At 38.8% G+C, this 25,491-nt stretch overlaps 1 protein-coding gene across 1 annotated transcript in view; it reads left to right on the forward strand.

Annotated features, from left to right (window-relative positions):
• LOC121528360 (protocadherin-15-like) overlaps nt 1-25,491 on the forward strand; it is a 246,739-nt gene that overhangs the window by 61,786 nt on the left and 159,462 nt on the right. Inside the window, exons 9-15 of the mRNA XM_041815789.1 lie at nt 63-171; nt 2,718-2,830; nt 6,793-6,999; nt 10,519-10,653; nt 15,395-15,544; nt 15,659-15,750; nt 18,947-19,048. Coding sequence (XP_041671723.1) covers nt 63-171; nt 2,718-2,830; nt 6,793-6,999; nt 10,519-10,653; nt 15,395-15,544; nt 15,659-15,750; nt 18,947-19,048 — 908 coding nt within the window. The remainder of the gene's footprint in view (nt 1-62; nt 172-2,717; nt 2,831-6,792; nt 7,000-10,518; nt 10,654-15,394; nt 15,545-15,658; nt 15,751-18,946; nt 19,049-25,491) is intronic.

Below are 25,491 nucleotides of genomic sequence, written 5' to 3' on the forward strand. Positions count from 1 at the left end.
ATTTTGTGCATGACTGGTGTTGTTTTATGTTTTTTTTAGTGCATTTCTTTTTTCTTTTTTAGAATAAAGTGAATCCCGTCAATGTGACTCCTCCCATTCAAGCTGTGGACCAGGATAGAAACATACAACCTCCATCTGACAGGCCGGGGATTCTCTACTCCATCCTGATTGGTAGGTTGGTGCTTTAAGTGCAATGCAATATATTTCACACTGATATAAGCACATGTGTCAACATAAAGCTTAATGAAGAGAAATTCTGCATCAGACCTGTGCACTTAGGATGTAGTTTAAGATTACAAGGTTTTAATGAAGGCATCCCAGTGTTTATGTGCAGGATGGAGCCAAAAGAATAAAAGTACTTATGCAGACATCAGTAGCAGGATCCCAACAGCCAGTTTACTGAGAGAAAGATTTTTTCCAGACTTTCAGAGCTGGAATTGTCAGCCCTTTAATGCATCATAAGCACCATAAGTTGAAAGTGATTTATAACTCTACACTACAGCGTCGCTTCAGCACCTCTTGATTACTGTTTGAAATGTAAAATGCAGAGTCACAAAAACCTTTACTCAAGAGGATCTGCATAGTCGGTAAAAATTTACTGACATGACTTGATTACATTTCCCAGCATCCTGCTGTGAAACTAATCTGTCTGAGTAGGAGGATTATGGGAGAAAGTGTCACAAAGAGGGGGTAAAAATCCGTAGTGATTTTGAGATGAAAATAAATAGCAGTTGAGCAGGATTTGTTGTTGTGGTCTTTGAACCTTTGATGATTAATTGTGAACTCATATAAACTTACTGCACATTTAAACATACATGCAGAAAAATAGCTTCACATAATAGATACAGAAAAAATACCATAAAAACCAGAGTACAGGTCCCACTGGTTACCTCCGCCAAGGAGGTTATGTGATCGGCAGGGTTTGTTAGTTAGTTTGTTAGTTAGTTAGTTTGTTAGTTTGTTCCTTTGTTAGCAACATAACTCAAAAAGTTATGGACAGATTTTGATGAAATTTTCAGGAAATGTCAGAAATGGCATAAGGAAGAACTGATTAGATTTTGGGACTGATCCAGATCACCGTCTGGATCCAGGACATTTTTAAAGGATTCTGTACTATTGTGAGCTAGGGCTAATGGCGGCGGTATGTGCTGTCCGAGTGCATTTCTAGTTTAAACTGTCTTTAAACTGTCTTCTTGTGTGATGACATCTACTGCAGTTAGCACAGTCCACAGTATGTAGTTTCAGTGCAGCTGTGCAGCTCTTTTAGCACTTACTGTTTGTGACATTGAGGGTTTCTACCTCTGCTAGCTGCAGTATAACTCAGCATTTGAGCTCTTGGCCTGCAGAAATAGTTGTGAAGTACAGACACTGTCTGTGAGTTCTGCAAACCTCTGTTGTTACTTGTTTTTTCAATCAATGGCGGCCAGGGAATAGATTAGATTGGATGCTGCTATAGCAGCAGTTTGGACATTTGCACTTATCATATTTCATACCTCTGATTTTGTCTAGTCAGGATTCTTGCACCCTTTGCAAATCTTGCAGCCATACCATCAATGCACATGGACTTAAATACCTTACAAGACTGTGTCTATATATTGTTTTCTTTTTCAGTTGTATCTATTTTTTATATTAACGCTGAATTCCTGTACATTGGGAGCAAAAGTAAACCAGAGTCAAATTCCTCGTTGCAAAAGCATACATCACCAATAAAGCTGATTTTGATTCTGTTTTTATTCAAATGTTTTTATTAAAAGAAGAGCAAGAGAAAAGCAATGAAAAGTTTTCTTGATGGAAATATGTTTTGGCTCTTCTACTGACCTTTCTCAGCAAGAATTTAATTTGCCAACTGGCTCCACTGATACTGAAAAATCTTGCATTGATGTGGCAGTGGCTTGTCAGGCTTACTACTACATGCCTGCAATATGTTTCATTGCTTTGATCGGCTCAAATGTGCCAGACAGAATGTTTGTCCAGTCATCCCCCAAGTGTTTTTCTAGAAGGTTCTGCCCTTCCCTAACACTAACAGTGGACTGTTGCCACAATAGATATAGAATATATTCTATACCATGGATACTGTATGTTAAAGTGTTTATCTGGCAGATTTACACCAGGGATGAAGCTACTGAAGACCATGGAAGCCTTTTAGAGACATGCATCCAACATTTTGCTTTGTAGTTGTAGTTTTGAATGGACTTTTTACAGGCTGAACATAAAAGTGTTCAAAATTACTCTGGAAGAACCTCGACTTTTAAAAAATAAACTGATTTAATATTAGAAGTTAATGCAGCAGTGCTCGGGACATACATTAAGAAAAGCCATTTGCAACTGCATGAAGGGGGAAATCCTGCTGCTTCAAACTCATGCACCTCCATCGCTGAACTTGATTTCCCAGCTGATCAATACAGCATTCTAAAGCACCATACTGTATGTTTGTGAGTCTGTGTTTGTATCCCGCCACCTGTGGAGAGCAGTGATGAGAAAACTAGGACCATTAGCCATGGCTCCTGTTCTCTCTCCCCTCCCCCCTCCCAGTCTCTTTTATATTTCCCTCAGACTCCCAGTAGACAAACGTATCGATTCTTAAACCAATTACTGATTCCTTCTCCCAAACACGCACACACACCAAGTACCCCACTTTTCTTATATTTTGTTTTTGCTCTGCTTTTACAGTTTATGTCTTCTCTCCTTCTCTCTCTCATTGCTCTTGTTTCTCTCAGGCAAACCAGAGTCCTACTTAGAATATTTCAGCCTGAACAGAACCACCGCTGAGCTCCTGCTACTGAAGCCCATCGATAGAGAGCGCTACCGCAGATTTGATCTGGTTATCAAGGTGAGAAGCTGGTGAGGTGAGGTGCTGCTTGTTTACAGGCAAGGCAGGTAAACCAGCTCTTCAGCTTGTTTTGAAGGGAAGATATTATGCAAAATTCACTTTTTTCAGGCTTTTCTAACAAAAATACGTGCCCCTGGCCTGTCCACAATCCCCTGAAAGTACCAGAAAAATCTACCCCCTTTCTACCCCAACCCCCTTTCTCCACCTTTCGGAAAATGTGTGCTGAAACAAGCCATTCTCTGATTTTTCCCCTCATGATATCATGTGGGGCGTCATGTGAGCCACATTGATTTCCTGAGAGGGGTGGGGTCAGACAGCACAGTAACATTTAAAGCCACAGAAAAAGCTAATTCTGAGCAAGGCTGAAACAGAGAGGGTTTTTGTCATGCAAAAATCTAATATTGGAGTGTTTTTTAAGCAACAGACACAGGCATGTTTTGGGGACCTCTGAGACCAATATAAAGTTGTCTTAAAAGGGTAAAATATGTCACCTTTAAACCACAGCAGTTGCCGAAAATGTGCAAATTTTGCAGTGACTGCAGGAAACCTCCCTAAGGGAGCCCCATCTGCCTAAAAACTCAGTCTCAACATGGTGCAAAGTTTTTGTTGACAAGGTTTTTATTTAATAGTCTTCATATGTATTTTTAAACATTATATTACTGTGACTTTTTTCAACAACAAAAAAAACGCGTTTAGATTTTTGTGCGTGGGTGTGGGTGTGTGTGTGGGTGTGGGTGTGTGTGTGTGTGTGTGTTAGATTATTTTATACAATGGTGGTGACCCTTGGCATCAGGAGCACCTTGTGAATGTTTGACAGTGAACTGCAGATCTGTTTTAATGAGGATTTAATGTTTCCTCTTACCTTATTTGTAATGTGCCTCCTGGTTTGGATCAATAAAAAGCACTCCATCCTGAACACGTTAAATGCCTGTAATTAGAAAGCATTAGGACAGTCCTACAGTGTGTGAAGGTGCTTTTGTCTCAATTATGCTCTAAATGAAATTGCACCTCCTCCAGATTCAGCTCCTCTGATCCCTAAAACCCTGTTTCCTTCATATGATAAAATGTGAAAGGAAACCATTTAGTACAGAAGTGAATACATATCAAAACCTTTCTGAAAGGAGAAGAGGATGATAGAAATGCAGGGGACAGAAATTAGTCTAAAATATATTAACCATCATCTCTGGTATGCATGATTTAAAAAGATTGCACAAATATAAAATAATTCCTTGGAGGGAAACACTTCCACAAGAATCTTTATGATATAACATGTTAAGTGTTTTTTCTGTGATGATTCATTAGACCTTATGCAGACACATGACTATCATGATGTCACTCGCTACAGAGGATGGCAGGTGTGCCTGTTTTGGCATTAGGCAAGTCATTTTAGTTTAAATGATCATAATAGTATAAATTCATTTAACACAAGTGTCAGTGACTCGGTCTAATCAAGCAATTCACCTTGACAGCACTCATCGAGAAACTTGTGAAGACCAGAGTAAAAAAGGTATTCTTCTAATACACAGGCAGCTATCTCAAAGCATACAAAAGCCTTGATGCCTCTCCAAAACTTCTTTTGTTATTCATTAAAATGTTAGAATAAGTTCATCCCACTTCACCAAGAGACATTTGCAAGTGCTTTTAATTTTAACATCTAATTCAACCGAGCAAACAGGGGCCCATTATTAAATTCTAACACTGGTGTGTACTAGCATAAGCCCAGTCAGTGCTTCTGTTACAAATGGGGTGTTGCTTATGAGGAACATCCCCAGTGTCGTATGACATATCAGCTGTGCACCACCTCAAAAAAACAATGATGCCAAGATGCAGTATACACGTTTGGCAAAGGCAGTTGCTAAAAAATGTGCAAAGTTTGCAACGACAGTAGGAAACCTCCCTAAGGGGGCCCCATCAGACAGCTCTCACTCTAGTCAAAGTGCAAAGTTTTTGTTTTCAGGTTTTAATATCATTGTCTTTGTATTTATTTTTAACCATAATTTAATTAATAAAAAATCCTGGATTTAAAAAAAATACATTTGATATCTTTTGTCATTGATGTCAGGTTAATATAACATAATGGTGATGATCATTGGCCTGAGGAGCACCCTGTGAATGCTCAACAGTGTATTGTGCAACCATCTGCTTTGTTTAAGCCAAGGATATGTGGTGCATTCAGAAAGTATTCAGATCCCCTCACTTTTTTCACATATGCAGGCGTATCCCCAGTGCCAGTTTGACATGTCAGCTGTGCACCTATTCAAAAACTAACACAAGCGAGATGCACCATACGCATTAAGTAAGGGCAGTGGAGGCAGGGGAGGGTCAAGACAGCAGCAGAGACAACAACAGCTGAAAGCTTTAAAGACAAATTGATGAATCAAGTCCATAGTTTTCTTTACAGTGTGTTGCAGAAAAAACATGTCTCCAGAACAAGTTGGGACGGTTAAAGAAAGTTTAAGAAGTTTACATTTTAACATGTGAAAATTATGAAAAGTTTGGCGTTACACTTTAAAAAAAGGTAACCTGTTAACATGGTCTAAAATCAAACCAAAACACAGGGAGCATTATGTCTGTTTGCAGAGTAATAATTTTAGCTCAGAATTATTACCATATTCATCATTTACATCCTAAACGTTATGTAGGTGTATATGGTGTGAGCTCTTGCATGTGTCTTCTAGAAGCATCCTCCAATAAAACGTCTAACACATAGGCAAATATATTTGCAAGAAGGCTTTTGACGTAGCTGGACACATAGATGACCATAAGATGAAAGAGCTGGTATATCTCTGGCCTTACACTTTATACAATGATTTACAGGCATCTGATACTGACAATTCAAGGCATCTAAACTTTATATCTACAAAAATGGGCTCTACAAAGATTACTGTAAGGAATTTTTGAACAGGAGATTTTTTATTTTTTATTTTTTTTTATTTCTAGCATCCAAGCAAAAAGGAACACTACATAGTGTTCCTTTATGGCTGTCCAGCCAGGTACCAGATGGGATGGATTGTGTAATGTCACTTGTCAAAGGTCTACATATGCAACACACTTTTAATGGTGCTAATGCACTAGAATATTAATATGCATAATATGAAGAGTTAGACTAACTTAATATAAAAACATGCACATTTATAACAGATGAATACAACAGCAGAATTTGTTGGCACTTGCTTTCCAGTGGGTTTGGTCACTATATTACATCTTAAATAGATTAGCAAGGGCATGTTGGCAGTTGTAGATTCTTCAATTAAATTCTCATTTACTTTGATGTCCTTCATCAAACAAAAGTTCAACTTCATTCTGAGCAGCTCAGTGAAATATGAAATAGAAGTACCAGCAGATCTTCAAGATAAACGTCAAACTCTCTCTTTCAAAGACAAGGACACACCTCTTGATGGGATTTAATGAGTTGGATGACAACCAAGTTCTCAGAAAAACTTTCAGTTAAATATTCGGTAACTCTCACCTGGGTGGGGTTAGGACATGCAGGTACTTAAAGATTGAAAACAAAGGTCCTCCTCTAGAGATTTAAATTAGGCAAAATGGTTCTTTAGAGGTAATTTTCATTGAAACTTTGCATGGTTATGATTATCTTCCCTGCAGGCAAAGAGCAAAGAGAAACTCTTGATTGACAGAATTTTCCTTGAAACTTTTGCAAGTGGAAAAATTGTCTCAAAAAGAGACAAATCCATGAAACAAACTTGTAAGTGACTCACAAGTAATGGTATTTCATTTATATTCAGCTTGGAAAAAGCAGAAAAAAAAGCTTTGTTTATTTTTTTTATTTCCAGCCCAGATGCAGAACTGGTCTTCACTGGTAGTTTGGCATTTATCAGAACTCTATTGTCTGCCATCTAGGCACATATTTTCATTAAATGGCACTTCAGCTGCAGGAGTAATGGCTCAAGTACAGCAGCCAGCCAAAATGAACAATAACTCTCTGTCTCTCTCTCTTACAGGCAGAGCAGGACAACGGCCACCCTCTGCCAGCTTTTGCAAACCTCCAAATTGAAGTCCTGGATGAAAACAATCAGGCACCCTACTTCCTGGAGACCAGTTACCATGGCTACGTTAGCGAGGCATCACCAGTAGGAACGACCGTGGCGACCAGTACTGGCCTGTCTGCACCACTGACCGTTGTGGCGCTCGATAATGATGTGGAGGAGGTAAGGGGTAATACATGCAGGGCTTTTGTTGAGAAATGTCATTATAGGATTATCAGTATTCATGTTCTGGCTATTCAGATTTAAGCATTTTACAATCTGAAAACTTCATCTAAAGGGGGAACAATGTAGAAGGTCCTGAGAAGGTTTTGAGTTATGAGTTTTCACTTTTTGTGAATAGTGTTCTCTGTGTTAAACAAGGACATTTTCTTGGCATTTATATAAAACATTATTTTATCATTCATGGAAAATCATTTTTAAAGCAATGATTCCACACAAGACATTGTATTTTAGCATTATATTAACATACCTGATGAATCACTTAACATGTTTGTTTAATCTACTTCCTCTAAAGCTGACATCCAATGAGACAGCTGTATGTATCTGTTGAGTTTTTCCTCTCTTCTTTATCTCTGTTCCTTTAGGTTTTTCTCTAAAACTAAATTAGGGGATAGAAGAGCTGCTTCAATTTCAGTGGTGTTAGCTAGCCAGTAAATTTAACTTATGTGCCAAGCTTATGCTTTATTAGTGCTGGCTAAGTAGTTATTTTTGCTATCATAAGTCAAGCTATGCATTTATTAATGTTAGCTCACTAGTTAATTGAGCAAACATTAGGAAAGCTAATTTGATTAGCCATAGCAAGCTCGTTGCTTGAACAAACAAAAGCCCAGGTACAATGTGATCAGTAGGTGGCAAGTAAATTCAGCTTGTAGGATTGTGATATTAAGTTTAGCTAACTACTTCATAGGTAAACATGGAATACCAAACTAAGGTATTATTGATGCTTGCCAGCTGAACATTAGCCAAGCTGTATTTATTGGGTGTAGCTAGAACATAAGTTTAGCTAACATAAGCCAAACTAAGAATTAGCAAGCCAGTTATTTCTAGCCTAACTTAAGTTTATTGGCTGTAGCTATTAAGAAACCTTAGCTTACAAAAGTCAAAAGAGTTGGTTAGAATATCACTCAAGCCTTTAATTTAATTTGCTGTAGCTAGCAAATTAATCTAGCTAATCTAAGCCAAACACAGAATAAGTTTGCTAGTTACTTCAACCAACTTCACCTGATACACAAGCCTAACTAAAATTTATTAGCTATGGCTAGCAAGCAACTTCAGCTTGCATGAGCCAAATCTGGATTTTAAGGTTAGCTGACCACTAAATATAGCAAACATTTACCAAACTAAGCTAACATTGATGTTGCTCGTCACATGGACAAATATATGCTACATTAATAGGTTGTAGCTAACATGTCAGTTTAGCTAACATTAGACAAACTACAGATTAGCATGACTATATTCAAACTGACTTCAGCTAACACTCAAGCCTAGCTAAAATCATTGGCTGTAGCTAATAAGTTTATTTCTCTTGCATAAGCCAAACTAAGAATTAGCTAGATATTTACTTCAAGCTAACTTTAACTAATGCATTAGCCTAGCTAAAGTTTATTTGCTGTAGCTAGCAAGTTCATTTTGCCCACCTAAGACAAACAAAAAATTAGAAAGCTAGTTACTTCAACTAACTTCATCTAACTTACAAGTCTTTTATTTTACTGACTGTAGCTAGCAAGTTCATTTTGCTGAGATAAGTCAAATGAAGAATTAGTTTGCTAGTTACATAAAACTAATTTCAATTAATGCACAAACCTAACAAATCATTAGTAGCTTTAGTTTAGGAAGTTATATTTGCTTACATAAGCCAAACTAAGATTAGCTAGCTAGTTACCTCAACTAACTTCAGCTAATACACACATTTCAAATGTTATGAGCTGTAGCTAACAAGTTCAATTAGATTGCATACCTAAGCCAAACTAAGAATTGATTAGAGCTCACTAGTAACACCAACAAACAAAGAAGCCTAGCTTAAGTTTACTGGCTGTAGCTATGTAGTTGCTTGAGCTGATATAAAACCATCTTAGATTGTATTTGGTGTCACCTGCTTATGCATTATTTAACATAAGTCATGCTCAGATTGTATTAACTGTAAGCAACTGGTTTACTATGAGTTAATGATTGGTTAAGTGAGAAAAAGGAAATATTTTGTAAACACACAAGTTACATGCTAGCTTAGCATGTTTACATTTCCAGCAGAAAACAAAACAGGTTTATCAATCCCTGTTTGTTTTGTGATTTCAGAAAGCCTAACAATCATCTGTGCTTTGATTCTGCTGTTCATTTCTATACGGCAAGAATGACTTGACATTTTCTTAACCCAATGCAGTGTAAAACACAGGTCTAAGGTATGTTAATTGAAGAAAGTAAACCAATTACTTATTTCAAACATAATTTAATCAATATCTCAGCATGGCTAGCAGCGTTGTGATGATCAAAATTAAACAAAAAGAAGGATTAAGCCATTGTAGTTTCCATTTCAGCCCCGCTTGGTGTTGTCCTGAATCTCTACTTTGTGCCTTGCTTGCAGTGTGTGAAGTGCCCTTTCTTATTCCCTGTAAATCTGAATAGTAAAACCATTTACCTCTTAAATTGCCTCTCAGTGATAATGTTAGAATTTACAGTGCTGCAACATTGTAATCGCCCATGCATTCCTGAGAGCTTACTTTGTTTAAGATGTAGCATGGGCTTTTTGACAAAAACAAGCTTTGGTTCATTGCTTTCCAAAAGACCCCCACAGCAAGGAATCAGCTTAGTTCGGATAAAGTGTGTGCCTCAGTGTGGGCCTGAGACTCTGTGTTTGTTTGTGGCACTTGATATATGTAGGGTTATTTTGAATATTGCTAACCTTGTCTTTCCTGCCGCATTAAGTACCAACAATGATGATAAGTCCTAATTGCTTTTATGTGGCATCCATCACTTTTATTTATGTGTGTGCATACGGCTGTGTTTGTGTGTGTTTGCTTATTTATGACTCAATATACAGACCGGCTACATCGACAATATCAGCCCCCCCCCCACCCTGCTGAGCCAGCCCTATCTGCATGAGAGCTCACACTCGCATAATACATATACAACACAAACACGCACAAGCACACACAGCAAGGAGATGACGGTGTGGGTAATGTCAGGGGAGGGCTTGCATGAGGATTGCGCCTCTATGACTGAGTATCATGCGCACACAAACACAAAAATACACACAAACAGCCCTCTTGGGAGTATTTTTATGACATGAAAATCAGAGAGGAGGAGGTTTTCATTCACTGTTTCCTGTCTAAGCACTCTCTCCCAGCTGCGTTGCATGTGGGAGCATTTGTTTTCTACTTATTTACACCAGTATTCCTTTAATTTTTAGGAATTCAAATACAGTTATGTCTTGAGAAAGAAAGACAGACCTTAAATCAGCTATTTTACTTATAGGCTGTTTGTAAATATTAGTTTATTCCTCGCATTTGCACAGATGGTGATGCCTCCAACCTATGTATTTTAACCATCGTGGGACTACATATGTAATAATGCATGTTTACACATGTATATAGAAACTCTCCTTGGAGAATAAAGCTCAAACATTAAAAACATCACTTTTGTAATACTTTCTCTGTTTTTCTAAACATCTTCTTTCCTCTCCTATAGACCAGAGATCCGCAGCTCCAGTTATCCTTGGACAGCTACTCTCATCTTTTCTCTGTGTCTCCCACTGGAATCAAAAGATATCTGACACTGCTGCAGCCACTGGACAGAGAAACACAGGACTCGTATACATTCACGGTAAACTCAAATGCTTTGGGATTTCATTAAAACTGTTTTAATCTAAAACTTTAATGGCACGGGTTTGAGTAATCAATTGCCCTAGCAGCAAAAAATCAGTCAATCTTCATTTGTATAGCACAAAACAATGTAGAACAAAGTGATTTACACACAAACAAAATTAAAAGAAGAATACATTATTTCACCCAATCCTACCCTACCCTTTGTGAAAGGGGATCACCTGGGTGAAGTAAATGTGTCTCAAGTGATTGTAGCATAAAGACACCTATGTCTGGATGGTCCAGTCCCTGGTTAATCAGTGTTCCTGGCTACTATTACACCATGAAATCAAAAGAAAACTCCAAGCAAAAAATCTAAAATCCACTGTAAAGTCAAGCCAGTTCTGATGCACAAGTCTAAAGGCCATAACAAAACTTTAACTTTTCTTTCTTTGTCTCTTTCTATCAGTTCTCTCTTTCTGTCTGCCTCTCTTGTGCTCTCTGTTGCAGCCTCCCTCTTGTCCACTCTTCCCTCTTTTATTCCCCTCTTCTTTTGTTGTCCCACTTTCTCCAAACCCTCATTTCTCTCTTCCTTCAGTGCAATCAAATTCAGCAGCATCTTTATTGATGAGCTGCAGACGGGCCGCCAGTTGCCAAGCACAGTGTATCTACCTATTGATCTGCAGCATTCATACAGCAGTCAGTTATCTGTCAAGTTCAACCTGCTTCCTCTGCCTGCGTGTGCGGTTGTGTGGGAGTGCAGCGTATTATATGAGCCTATGCATCCTTTTGTATGCATGCATCTATTTGGAAGTTAAATAGGGAAGCAGCAGAAGGTCCGGAGTATTGATTTAGAGGCAGAGGTGTACAGTAATCATCATGAAAGCTTTGCAGAAGAAATTAAATTTCAGAAGTAGAGCGAGAGAGAGAGAGAGCGAGACACGGAGGATGGTTTTCATTTAAAGGACTCAATCAGCCTCTTGGCAGATGAGCCTGTGGAGAAGATTGGTATCAGTGAAGAAGCTTCTGTTGATGATGTCTGTTAGTCATTGTCAAGGCTGTGATGTTTGTTTCCTTTTTCTATGTGAGTGTAAAAGGCAAGAAAACACAGGTGTTGTTTACTGACTGGAGCAAATAATGACGAATAATACTGCTGGAAGGAAATGCTCCACTTACTTAGAAAATACTCTAATGAGCTTTATGGTAAAGGTTTTATTGACACACTAAAAGTGCTCTCAGGTCTGTTCAATAAGTAATAAGCTATGAGCAAACACATGATGAAATAAGAGTAGCACAAAGTCAAGTAGGACTTGGTTAAGTTAAAACAGTTCCTTAGCTCTAAAAGTCACAAACAAAACAGTGCAAAGAAGTAGATGTAAAAAAAATCAGACAATGGGGGAGGGTAAAGGAGTTAGGATATAAAGGTATATTTACATGAAATACTAGCGTTGGCCTGACCATTCTTTTAATTCTGAAAAAATTAAAAAGAATAAAGAAAGGTGTCTGTATATGCTGTGCCATCTTAGGGCCTTAACCCTCTGAGACAGACTATGTTGAAGAGACACAGATTCCAAAGAGTTAAATGACTTTTGAACTCATAAATTGTAGCCACTTTCTTTATCTTCTGGAAGCTATCCATTTTGCTGCTCTGATGACGCTATCTGTGATCTGTAGCTCTTACAGATGCTTTTCTAGCAAGCCTGGGAAATTTTAAATTTGTTTTTTATAGTTTCTGCTGCTAGCAGCTAATGCTATCCTCCGTATTGTCTGTTTTGTATCCCACAATGCATTGTGACCGGGCATGGCAGGCTGTTCTGTTGTGTCATACTTTGTCAAAACTAGTCTAGTTATGGCTCAAATGAAGCCAATACAAAAGCACAAGGACTGTTTTTTTTTTTTGGTTTGTTTGTTTGTTTGTTTGTTTGTTTGTTTGTTTACATGAATATTTTGAAGCCTTTTGGTCACAGAATGATTTTTTTTTTTTTTCATTTTTTGCTACAAAAGAAATGGGAAAACAAATTTGTGCAAAGCAAAGCATTAGTCATTATTGTTTACTGTGTACCACAAATAAAAAGTTTGAAGTTATAATTTCTGTTTTTTTTCCCCTTTGTCTTTATAGTCTCATTACATTTTTTTAACCAAATGACCCTACTACAGCACACATTTTCTTAAATCTCAGACTGTCCTTACTAAAAGGATGTTTAGAGCTTGAGTGTTCACCATAGGGTTGATGTTTTTGATGCTTTTTAAAACAATAAGTCCCGGCGAGACAAAGGGCTCTATTTTCGTAGACCAGGCGCAGGCGCGGCGCAGGGCAGGTGCGCCGCGCCCACACCGCGCCAATGGGGTGTGTCTAGGGCATTTTGCAATTTTCGTGCACGGCGCAGTCCGGCGCGGCGCACCTATGCCTCCGTCCCTCCCGCCGGCGCAAGTGGCAAAGAAGGAGGAGAGAAGGCGTGAGTGGGTTTAACACAGCTGAGTGTAATCTTCACCAATCAAATGAACGCCTCTCCTTGCCTTTAAATGCGCTGCGGGCAAGGCGCAGTGCCAATTTCACCTCGCCACCACCATGGATGAAGACAGCAGCAGCAGCTCCAGGCGGCCAAACTTCTCCCAGGAGGAAACTGATGTGCTGGTCCGGGAGGTCCAAGCTCGCAGTACCAGAATATATGGTAATGCTAACAGACCTCCAGGGCTGATGATGCTAAAACTGCCTGGGAGGAAGTTACTAATATTGTCAGTCAAGTTTGCCCAGATATTCTGAGAACCGCTGCCCGATGTAAAAAACGGTTCAATGATGTAAGGAGAAGGCACACAGTGGCCACCGGGCTGTGCATCAGAGGCCACGATGCACGTCACCGTGTGGACCACCTCGCGGGACAGATGTAATCTGTTCCTGTGTCATGAATAGGATTACAAAATGAAGTGACAATTACATTAAACACAGCAGCAGGCTAATCCAGGCATCATGCTTGTGATCCACCTGCATTCCTGCTCTGTCATCGCCAAATAGGAGAACCTTTGGTGATATATTCTCTCCCGGTATCTCCTCCTCATCCTCCTTGCAATAATGTACTCCATCTTTTTAGATCACGTTAAGAATAAAGATTAAAACAAAGAAATATGGGCAATCACAGGTAAATCCTCAAGACATTAACTGACTTACATTTATTCAGCGAGCTTCTCTCTCTTTTTTCTTTTCTTTTGAATTTCATGAGATGAGAGAAGACGAATATATACTCCATATCAGATGCCGTGGCTGTTTGTGGTTGGCTGAGAGATGTGAACTCGCTAGTTTTTATCACTCCCAGCTGCCATCAGGTTGAGTTTCAATTACGCGTGACAAACATCTTTGATCTGACATCAGATGTGGCGGGACAGTTTATATAGATACAAATGTATATGCTGGTTCAGACGGTTACATTAAATAGTGGTTGCTGTGATTGTTTATTGCATTGAAATGTGCCTGACACTCTGAAAGCCTGCATGTGAGGTTTTGGTGATGTGTGCGCACTGCGTGCCTGACAGCCAAATTACCACTACACCGGGCACGCTTCGCCTGCGCCTAGAATAGACCAGGTTGGAGCTGGCGGGCTTTCAGCGCAACTTCCGCGCAGTGTTTTGGCACGAAATTGTCATTGCGCCATGCTGAATCTGTCGACACCTCCCCCTGGTGCGCCGCCACACCCATCTCGGCGCAGCCCTGTCTACTAAATTGCCAAATTGGCTGCGCACGGTGGTGTGGCGGATGAAATTACCACTGCACGAAATTAGAGCCCAAAATAGTTAAAAATCGCTCATGAGGGTTAAGATCACCTGAAATTGTTTTTTCCAGCTTGTTCTCCTAGATTACTTCAAATTATCTCACATCAGGCCATATCTTGTGTCATACATAATGATAAAATCTTCCAGGTTCCTACTAGCTTTACGCTGAGTTTTTTTTACTCCAGAGTGTCTCAGCCTCTTTGTCATGCTCTTTTTAACCAATTTACTTCTCTTGTCCCAACAGGAAAATTGTCTTGTTTATTTAAATGTTCAAAAATTGTCCCACAGGGCTCCATATGGGGCACGGTATTGTTTGATATCCATAGAGATAAGTTATATATGAATATAACTGAAGCATAGTTTCATTTTTATGCGTGCGGTCAATAATTTATGCATCGTCATCTTCCCTAGAAAATGCAACGAATAAAATAAGCCCAAGTCACAGTTTCAAGATGGTGCTCTCAGATCAACATTTTGATTTTCTTAGACAATTCCTCTCAGAAATGACTTTGTCTTAAAGTAATTTGAAAAGAAATTGTGTCAGGGAATAATGTAATTTGACATACATTTAAATAGGGCATCTTGTTTGTTTTATTGTCCTTTACCTTCATATTTATGAAGGTCACATAGCATCAAAAAACAAAGTTCAAAATGTTCACACAAGGGAGAGCCAGAGACTTACAATATTTTCAATTGCTCCCACAAAAACATATAAATAAACCAAAGAGAACAGGGTTTGATATTGAAAAAGCACAGAAAACTCGGCCTCAAAACAAACAAGGAAACAAACAGATGCTATCAAGGTGTCAAAGAAACACTGAGCACACGATCCTCCCACCTCAGGATTCTCTAAATGTAGTTTTTTTTTTCTTTTTTTTTTCTTTTTTCTGCAGCTACACTGACGGTAAAATTTCTTACAAGGAGGAACATTTTATTTCTTGTCACAAACAAAAAAATACACTTTTTTATGCTCTCTTTCTGCATTTTTGTCTCACCAGCTTTTAGCATCAGACGGCGTCCAGCAGAGTATCCCAGTTACCGTGACGATAACAGTGATGGATGCCAATGACAACACTCCGACTTTCGCAAATGTCTCCTATAATGTCAACCTGTTTACAGATATGATGGCAGGAGAAACTGTGATACAGGTACACTCTGTCACTAACACTATTAACTGTATGGATTATAAACTGTAGCAGCAAATCTTTAATGGTATGTTTCGTTGTATATGTATTTATTGTGTGTTTTTTGTGTCTTCCCAGCTCTCAGCTGTTGATGCTGATGACGGTCCCAATGGTCAGGTCACCTATCGGATTCTAGCAGGTGACCAGGGAGATTTTCTCATTGGATCAAGGTAAATGCATCATTTGCTTTGAGACATCATTATGAATGTAGTGCAGAGGTGGCCACAGTTAACTCTGTTCACTATTGAACCATTACCAAAACGTTGAGTGGGATCTGCCTGCAGACTACAGCTCTCAGATGCCACCTCTTGCAGACCACTACAACATATTTCTCTTTTCAGAACATATATATTTTTCTTATTTCAACTTTATTAATAAACAAATCTGGCAGATATTTCCGATAACTACAGTAAACATTATAGACCAAGAAACATTTCATAAATAAGATAGGAAAAAAGACCAGAGGTCTATAAATCCCTTTTTAGATGTAGTTTTGCCGACAGTGGGTTGCTTCAAGGCCGGTTCAGACTACGCGATTTTTTGGTCGTTCACGACAGCACCGTGTCAGACTATTTGACCAAAATCTTGTCCCGTCTTGGCCGACAGCCTGGCCACACTACAAGAGTGATCCAGACCGCTCAGCGTATGCTGATGCCACCACCGTCTCTGCGACTGAGTGCGAGTTCACAGGTTGTTGGGGGGCAGGCCAAAGAGTGTCAATCACTCTATAACAGGAGCGCTCCGTGTGATTGTAGCGGTCTTTTGCTCGAAAAAGGAAAATAAGTAGCAATGATGGATTGGATTATGGATAATAAGTATGGATGTATCAAGAGGAGGACAATATGGACTGGCTCTCCTTCAGATAGAACTTAAAGTATGCATGTGATAACGTGAAAAAAAAACAAAATTCACATAGTTTTAGGAAATAAAAGGGGATAAAAGTGGTAAATCTTGTAAATGATGATGCAAAGATAATGAGTAAATGTTCTCTTGTTGTTATACCGCAGGACGTCGTTGACGTCAGGTCAGGGTGTCAAACTAGACGATGATGTACAAAAAATTCTGACATGCTAGTCTTGTTGAATCGTGGTCGTGAGGAATCGTAAGGAGTCTTAAACGCATCGTTAATTATGTAACACTACAAGACCATTAGTCATTCCCGACTCTCAAAATCGGGCCTGAGTTTTGACAACGAGCTGCGACGTCGCAGTCGGGCTTAAATCTGGCTGAATTCGTGTAGTCTGAGCCAGCCTTTAGCTTCACTAGCTTTAGCTACAGCCAAAGTAGCCTTGCTAGCTATGTAGTTAATATTGCTACATTAGCTTTAGCTTTACGTAAACTTTAGCAAATGTGGCTAATGCTAACATAGCTACATATGCTTTTTAGGTAACATATGTGGCTAACATAGCTAAGTTTGCTCGACCAAACTATTATCTTTATTATTTTTGTTATGACCCTGCTGTAGCAAATTATGCTTCTCTGTTTGGGAATCAGATAAGCAAGTCTGGGTTTAGCAGAGGCTAGGAGAATGTTACCTGTCTGACTGCACTGTGCCAATTGTGAGGTTTGGTGGAGAAGGGGCAATGGTAAGGGGCTGTTTTTTCTGGGTTTGGGCTAGGCCCCTTGTCTCCAGTGAAGGGCAATCTTTTAGCTTCAGCATTCCAAAATACTCTGGACAATGCTATGCTTCCAACTTTCTGGCAACAGTTTGGGGATGGCTCTTTTCTATCCCCACATGACTGTGCCCCAGTGCACAAAGCAAGGACTATAAAGGCACAGTTTAATGAGTGTGGTGTGGAAGGTCCTGATTGGCAGCACAGAGCGCTGACCTCTGAGTGGAACAGAGATTTTGAGCCAGGCATTCTTGTCTAACATAAGTGCCTGACCTCATAAATGCTCTACAGAATGAATGGCCATCCAAAAAGAGTGGAGGCTGTTCTTACTGCAAAAGGGGGACAAACTCCATATTAAAGTACATATGTTTGAAAACAATCTCATTGCAGTTCCTTTTGGTGAAATGGATAGGTGGCTGAATAATCTTGTCCATACAGTATGTTAGTCCATGTGTGATGCTTAAACTGCTGTCCTGCCTGTGTGAACACAGAGCTGAGAACAACAAACCCAGAGAGAAGATGATTTCAACTCTTTCATAGAGCATTGTTACACATGACATATTTACTCAGTAGATATATTTGATTTCGGCTTTGTTCATGTTTTAAATGTAGCATATTAGGCCTTCAAAGACCCCTTTCTGTTTTTAGGGGCATACTGAACTGTGGACATTAACATATCCTGAGAACATGCTGTGGGGACACTGATGGAGAACTGTAGCTTTCATGCTTATTGACGCTTCACAGGCTTTCCAAACATGATCCAAAGCTCTCTTTTCCTACATTCATCCGCCTTGAAGCAAAGTCTGAAAAATGTTGGTAATTTGTGGCATGCCATATTTTGGCTAAGTTCTGTAGCTTACACTTTCTCGTGGCATTAAAGCCATTAGGTACGTTGTCACAAGATGTAAATCTATACCTTTGACTTATTCAAGTGACTCGTCTGCGCCAAAAGTCTGAGTTCTGCTACTTTATGTGGGTATAGGACAGGAGACCAGAATTACAGTTACAAACGACACTAAAATGCCTCAGTTATATGGATTTATAGATTTATGGCATCAGTACCAAAAGGGCAAGGACCACACAGTATGTCAATCATCCATCTTTGTTCTCTCACAAGCTCAGTGAAGCTTTAGTTTCTTGGAGCCAGCCTAGGACACAGCCACATCTATAGATGTGGAGGTTGTTCTGATGAAAGGACATGTTTAATTCAATCAAAGTATCAATTTGCGGTATTAGAAAATTGATAGTTTATCCTGGAAACTAATACTAGGATACTTTGCTGAATAGATGTTTTGGGCACAACCCATGCTAGAGGATGTAGAATGATTGTCAATAAGATGGTTACCAATGAAAAGTTTTGTGGCAGATCATAAAAATCTGTAAATTATTATTGTTGATTTAATTACAATACTGACTTATAGGAGAAGGATATGAATGCAGTCACTTTTTTATTTTACATATTTTTATTTAATTGAAATTACTTTGTAGAAATCTGTTTTCACTCTGACGTTAAAGTTATTTTTTTTTTGTAGAAAAAAAAAGCCAGATTGTACTAATCATGGTTAATTAATAACATCAATAAAAGGGTAAAACATCCCAGGGGGGTGAATATTTTCTATAGGCGCTTTAAGGGCTCAATCAGTTCTGTGGTGATCTCAGCAATTAACAGAATTTACCATGCCATACTCAGCACCTTTATTATGGTATAATTGACTTAAAGTGCTCATTCATACTGTTTGAACTGTCTTCACAGCACTGGGATCATCACCGTGGCCCCGGGTGTGGAGCTCACAGTTGGACGGAGCTATGCTTTGACTGTGGAGGCTGTAGACAATGGACAGGTGCCTCATCGAAGGTGAGGGCTTTTCTTCTTCCTGCTTCATCAGTCTCTTTCTTTGTCTGCCTGAAGCAGAGGCTTAAAAGGTCATGAGATTTCCTGAGCTTTCACTCCCATTTTAAGACACTTGAAGGCACTCACTGCCTTTTTTCTGTTTCTCTATCCTTTCTATCTTCCAACATTTTCACTTTTTTTTTCCTCAGGAAACACTTAAATTTTCAGAACGATCTTACCTATGTACTTTAAAATGGCAGGAAATGGCTTTAAGAGAGGATGGCATACTGCACAACTGGGAAAAAAGGAAAACTGAAACATAATGAAAAGTGGTGAAATTGTGCTTCCCTACTACTTACCTTCAATAAGAGAGGGAAATGAAGCTAGACTGGCTGCTCTTTAAGCAAATTTAGGCACTCTTAGAATCTGGACTAAATGCCACTGAGGGTAAAGGAAGCTAAATTTTGTCTGTCGTACTTTTAAAGATAAGGACTGATGTGATGAGATGACATTTTTTTGTTCTCTGCTGCCTCCTGTTTCCTATTTCCAGCCAGCCTATCTCTCCATAGATTAAATCAATGCAGAGACAACTTTCCCAACTCACAAAGTATCCCACAACTTGTTTCTTTTTTCATCAAAAAGCAGCCGCTCTTAATGTGTGGTAAACTCTGTGTATTGATCAGGTAGCACCAGTCTGACAGGGAGCGAGGAAAATATGAAACTTTAGTTCAAGCATTATATTGTGATATCTGAGAATAAAAGCAAACACAGCCATCGAACCACTCAGCCACAGCGAATACAGAAATGCCATAAGGAAACTCAGGGAAAAAACATGAGCAAGTGCCAACAATGAAACCAAAACAATACAGTCTGAGCCATGGCCCCTGCCTCACCAACAGCCTGTGGTTTGCTGATACTCAAGACACACTTGGGTGTCTTTCTTTACAATTTGCCCTTTCCAATATCTCAACAAAGGGATAAATTAGCTCTGCAGTGTCTTTGTAGAAAGGACAAACAACCTAAGTCAATGCCTTTCAAAGGAGTGGCAGAGAATAAAAGCAAAACTTAGACACAAACACAGGAAAGTTTCAGCCAGAGATTTTCAGCTGAAAATTAAGTAAACCAACAAACTTCATGTATATTGTAATCAATCATTCCCCCTGAATAAATATTTGATTTAAGAAAACAACAGGATATGTGAGGAATTTTAATCTCCATGCTGAATTTTTGGTGATGGCCGCCCTGCACACCTGAACAGTACATGTTGGTCCAAGAATGTCTTGTTTTTCATTTTTGTCTTGTATATTATCAGCAGCTCTCAGCCGAAAAAACATTGAAAATGTGGATAGTGATAAAGAATTAATACCAGGAATAATACACATTTTATTACATGTTACATTATTACATGTTTTGGTAGATTATAGCGGTGGGAATCACTAGTGGCCCCATGATTCAATATTATCATGATATTTCGGCCACGATTCGATATTATTGCGCTTTTAAACATTTTGCAATACAGTGAATATTGTGATACCATATATTGCGATCTATACCATTTTCTCAACTGTTTAGCTGATTTAGCATTAGTCTTGCCCTCATGTCATATTTTTGCAGTATTTTATTTTCATGTAGCGCTTCTTGCAAACCTCATGTGTCATGTCCATCTCATTCATGCCCTTCTTGCATTCCTAATATCCTTCCCCTGGTGCTGCCATGTTTGTTGTACTAACTTTATTCTGCTTAATGACCATCACCTCTGTCGATCTCACTGGACAAAAAATTGATTTTATTTTTTCATTATCTTAGACTTCAGTTCATATTAGCAGTGGCTTTGAAAAAAATCAATACTTGGTGGATGAGACGATACGATATATCACCAGACAAAATACTGTGATACTATGCTGTATCAATTTTTTCCTCCACCCCTAGTAGATTATAATATTGAATTGAACCAAAGACCTTGGTGGACTGGTTGCTCATTCAACTGTCTGACCATTTGGTCCATGCCACTCTCTTCTCTTTCCATATTTCCCATCTACTTTCTGCTGTCCCAAAAATAACCACCCTAAATTCCTGCCTTTGTACATCTGGTACAGTTATAGACTGGGGTAAATCCATGTTGATTTCCCACTGTGAGACTGACAAAGGAATATCTTTGGTATGGTATGGTATGATATCGTATAAAATGCTATGGTATGGAATGGAATGGAATGGTGTGATATGGAATGGTATGGTATGATATGGTATGGAATGGAATGGTCTGATATGGAATGGTATGGTATGGTATGGTATTGAAACAAATGGAATGGTCTGATATGGAATGGTATGGAATGGTATGGTATGATATGGAATGGTATGGTATAGTATGGAATGGAATGGAATGGTCTGATATGGAATGGTATGGTATGGTATGGTATGGAATGGTCTGATATGGTATGGTATGGTATGGTATGGTTTGGTCTTATATGGAATGGTATGTTATAGAATGGTATGGTATGGTATGGTATGGTATGGTATGGAATGGAACGGAACGGTCTGATATGGAATGGTGTGGTATGGTATGGTATGGAATGGTATGGTATGGTATTGAATTGAATTGAATGGAATGGTCTGATATGGTATGGAATGGTATGGAATGGTATGGAACGGTATGGTATGGTATGATATGGTATGGAATGGTATGGTATGGAATGGTATGATATGGTATGGTATGGTATGGAATGGTATGATATGGTATGGTATGGTATGGAATGGTCTGATATGGTATGGTATGGAATGGTATGGTATGGTCTAATATGGAATGGTATGTTATAGAATCTTATGGTATGGTATGGTATGGTATGGAATGGTATGGTATGGTATGAAACGGTATGGTATGGTTATTTATGGAATGGCATAGTATAATACGGTTTGGAATGGTATGGTATGGTATTGAATGGAATGGAATGGTCTGATATGGTATGGTATGGAATGGTATGGTATGGTCTTATATGGAATGGTATGTTATAGAATCTTATGGTATGGTATGGTATGGTATGGAATGGTATGGTATGGTATGAAACGGTATGGTATGGTTATTTATGGAATGGCATAGTATAATACGGTTTGGAATGTTATGGTATGGTATTGAATGGAATGGAATGGTCTGATATGGAATGGTATGGTATGGTATGGTATGGTATGATATGGAATGGTATGGTATAGTATGGAATGGAATGGAATGGTCTGATATGGAATGGTATGGTATGGTATGGTATGGTATGGAATGGTCTGATATGGTATGGTATGGTATGGTATGGTTTGGTCTTATATGGAATGGTATGTTATAGAATGGTATGGTATGGTATGGTATGGAATGGAACGGAACGGTCTGATATGGAATGGTGTGGTATGGTATGGTATGGAATGGTATGGTATGGTATTGAATTGAATTGAATGGAATGGTCTGATATGGTATGGAATGGTATGGAACGGTATGGTATGGTATGATATGGTATGGAATGGTATGGTATGGAATGGTATGATATGGTATGGTATGGTATGGAATGGTATGATATGGTATGGTATGGTATGGAATGGTCTGATATGGTATGGTATGGAATGGTATGGTATGGTCTAATATGGAATGGTATGTTATAGAATCTTATGGTATGGTATGGTATGGTATGGAATGGTATGGTATGGTATGAAACGGTATGGTATGGTTATTTATGGAATGGCATAGTATAATACGGTTTGGAATGGTATGGTATGGTATTGAATGGAATGGAATGGTCTGATATGGTATGGTATGGAATGGTATGGTATGGTCTTATATGGAATGGTATGTTATAGAATCTTATGGTATGGTATGGTATGGTATGGAATGGTATGGTATGGTTATTTTTGGAATGGCATAGTATAATACGGTTTGGAATGGTATGGTATGGTATTGAATGGAATGGAATGGTCTGATATGGAATGGTATGGTATGGTATGGTATGGTATGGTATGGAATGGAATGGTCTGATATGGTATGGAAGGGTATGGTATGGAATGGAATGGTATGGTATGTATGGAATGGTATGGTATGGAATGGTATGGTATGGTATGGAATGGTCTGATATGGTATGGTATGGTATGGTTTGGTCTTATATGGAATGGTATGTTATAGAATGGTATGGTATGGTATGGTATGGAATGAAACGGTATGGTATGGTTATTTATGGAATGGCATAGTATGATACGGTTTGGAATGGAATGGTATGGTATGGTATGGTTTGGTATAGATATAGGTATACTATCTACCTTCACTCCTTTTCAAAAAGTTTCTCTGATCAAATAGTGGAACGACTTACCATGCCAGTGCCCTTGGTACATTGTGATCAGCTTTATATATTTGTTCAAATTCTCTCTCTTCTACAAGGCAATCGCCAATAGCTCTGAAAACTTATTGGCCAAACACGTTTTCTCTTTCACACACTGGCTATAATTTTCCCTCACATATGCGGTATAATGCAGCACTACAGAGCTAAGAGCTGTGGTAAAGAAACAAGGAGCTGCAATACTGCTTCAGCACACCAAACACAGTTAGGTTCATTTAAGGCAAGTCTAATTTATTAACGTCTGCCAGGATCAGCCTACAATCAATCTCCTGCTAAGGAATAAATCCACTTTAACAAAGAAGATAATTTATTTGTAGAAAAAAAATGTTGTTTTATATGTTTGTCCATAAATGTTTAAACTGCAATAGGTTTCTCATTCCTTCTATATTTGTCAGTCATCATAACAATCCTCTCCCTCCTTGTGCTTGTCCCTAGCTCTCTAGCTGCCAAATCAATACAGAATGTGAACCACTCCAGATTGAGGTGGTTCCAGTGATTGGCTCGCAGATTGTCCCCAAATTTCCCTAGACCCCTTGTTTATCTTTGCTGGAAGCATAACCTGCATAACAAATCAATATCTATGTCTTTGCTACCTAATTTATTACCACTATGGGTCAAGACCCAGAGTGAGATGTGTCTGCCTTTTTCTCTAACAAGATTTGAGCGACACTCTCTGTGTTTGGAGGCTTGAACTGTTGAAAAATCTTTCTTATACATTTTTCATTCTAATAAGAAGAGCCTTTTCATGGCCTAGATAGATGCAGCTCAAAATACAGCAAACACTCTGTGCTCGGGGTCTCATTTATACTTTTTATAAGAGTGTAGGGTAAGAAAAAGGAGGGCATCAACAGAGAGAACAGATGAGAAAGGCTCAGATGAAAGATAGATATCTAAATAGAGACTGAGATGAAGGCAGAATTTTATACTGTTTTCTTAAGGGAGTGCAAAAAGGGTTGTGAATAGAACAAGGTCATTCTGATCAATAACTCTGCAAACGTAACTCATTTCAGTTCATCCATCCCTTAATGAACTTCTCCACTGAACCTGTTTGGGGTCATCAGGAGGTTGAGCTCATCCCAGATGTCATTTGGTAAGAGGCAGGGTCCACCTGAACTGGTCACCAATCAGTTATATAGAGTCAAACAACCAGGCACGCTCACACTCACACCTACGGGGAGTTTACAGTCACTAATCACTCTAATGAGGATGTCTATAGACTGCGGGACGAAGCTGAGTACCTGAGGAGAAGCAACACGTAACGGAATATGCAAACTTTATACAGAAATGCCCTGTCCTGTGAAAGGGATTTGAACCTTATAGATCCCTCTCAGCATGATGTTCCAAGAAATGACAGGTTATTAAAAGTTTTGAACCATAGAACATAGCCTCTTACTTTTTTCCTCTTGAAGCTAGCTGTTGTGCAGTTCCAATAACACTGTCCATGTCTTTGATTCCTTACAGAGGCTTTTCTAGCAAGCCTGGAACTTAAATGACTTTTCAGGGACTTTGAGGATTAAATCTATACCAGCAAATCTAATACTGAATGTCTTTTTCTCCATTTTTTAAATTAATTTTTGATAATTTCAGTCGCTAGCAGCTAATGCTAAAGGGCGTAATTTTTTCCAGAATTCTTTGGGGAAACAAACAAATTAATTCACCGACAACCAGATTCTCCACACTAAAAACAAGAATTCTTGTGAGTCAGGCATGACTGTGGAGTAAACAAGCTAAAAGTGTCTAGTCGTTAGCTACTTCTCCATCCATAGATGAAGCGATTTTTGACAAGTTGGTCCTCTATTTCAAGAGAGGTCTGGCTGCAGGCCATACATTTCTGAGGGCCACTCTCGCAGACTTTCCATCTGAGATATACAGTTTATCTCAGAAAGGAACTGCCATCATTTGCCAGTGCACATATTTCCAGTTTTAGTTTTAGTTTAAATTCAATTGTATTCATAAACCAAGTCTAGCCGTCACATTCATGAAATGACCACATTGCAAAATGACAGACTAAGAAACAACTGATAGTAAAACTGAGAAAAAGCTCAGAGGTCTAATCAGGACTAAATTATGTATATACTCCTTGTAGAAGTAGTTACACAAAAA

The sequence above is a fragment of the Cheilinus undulatus genome, linkage group 20 (genome assembly GCF_018320785.1).
Source record: "Cheilinus undulatus linkage group 20, ASM1832078v1, whole genome shotgun sequence".
Taxonomy (NCBI): domain Eukaryota; kingdom Metazoa; phylum Chordata; class Actinopteri; order Labriformes; family Labridae; genus Cheilinus; species Cheilinus undulatus.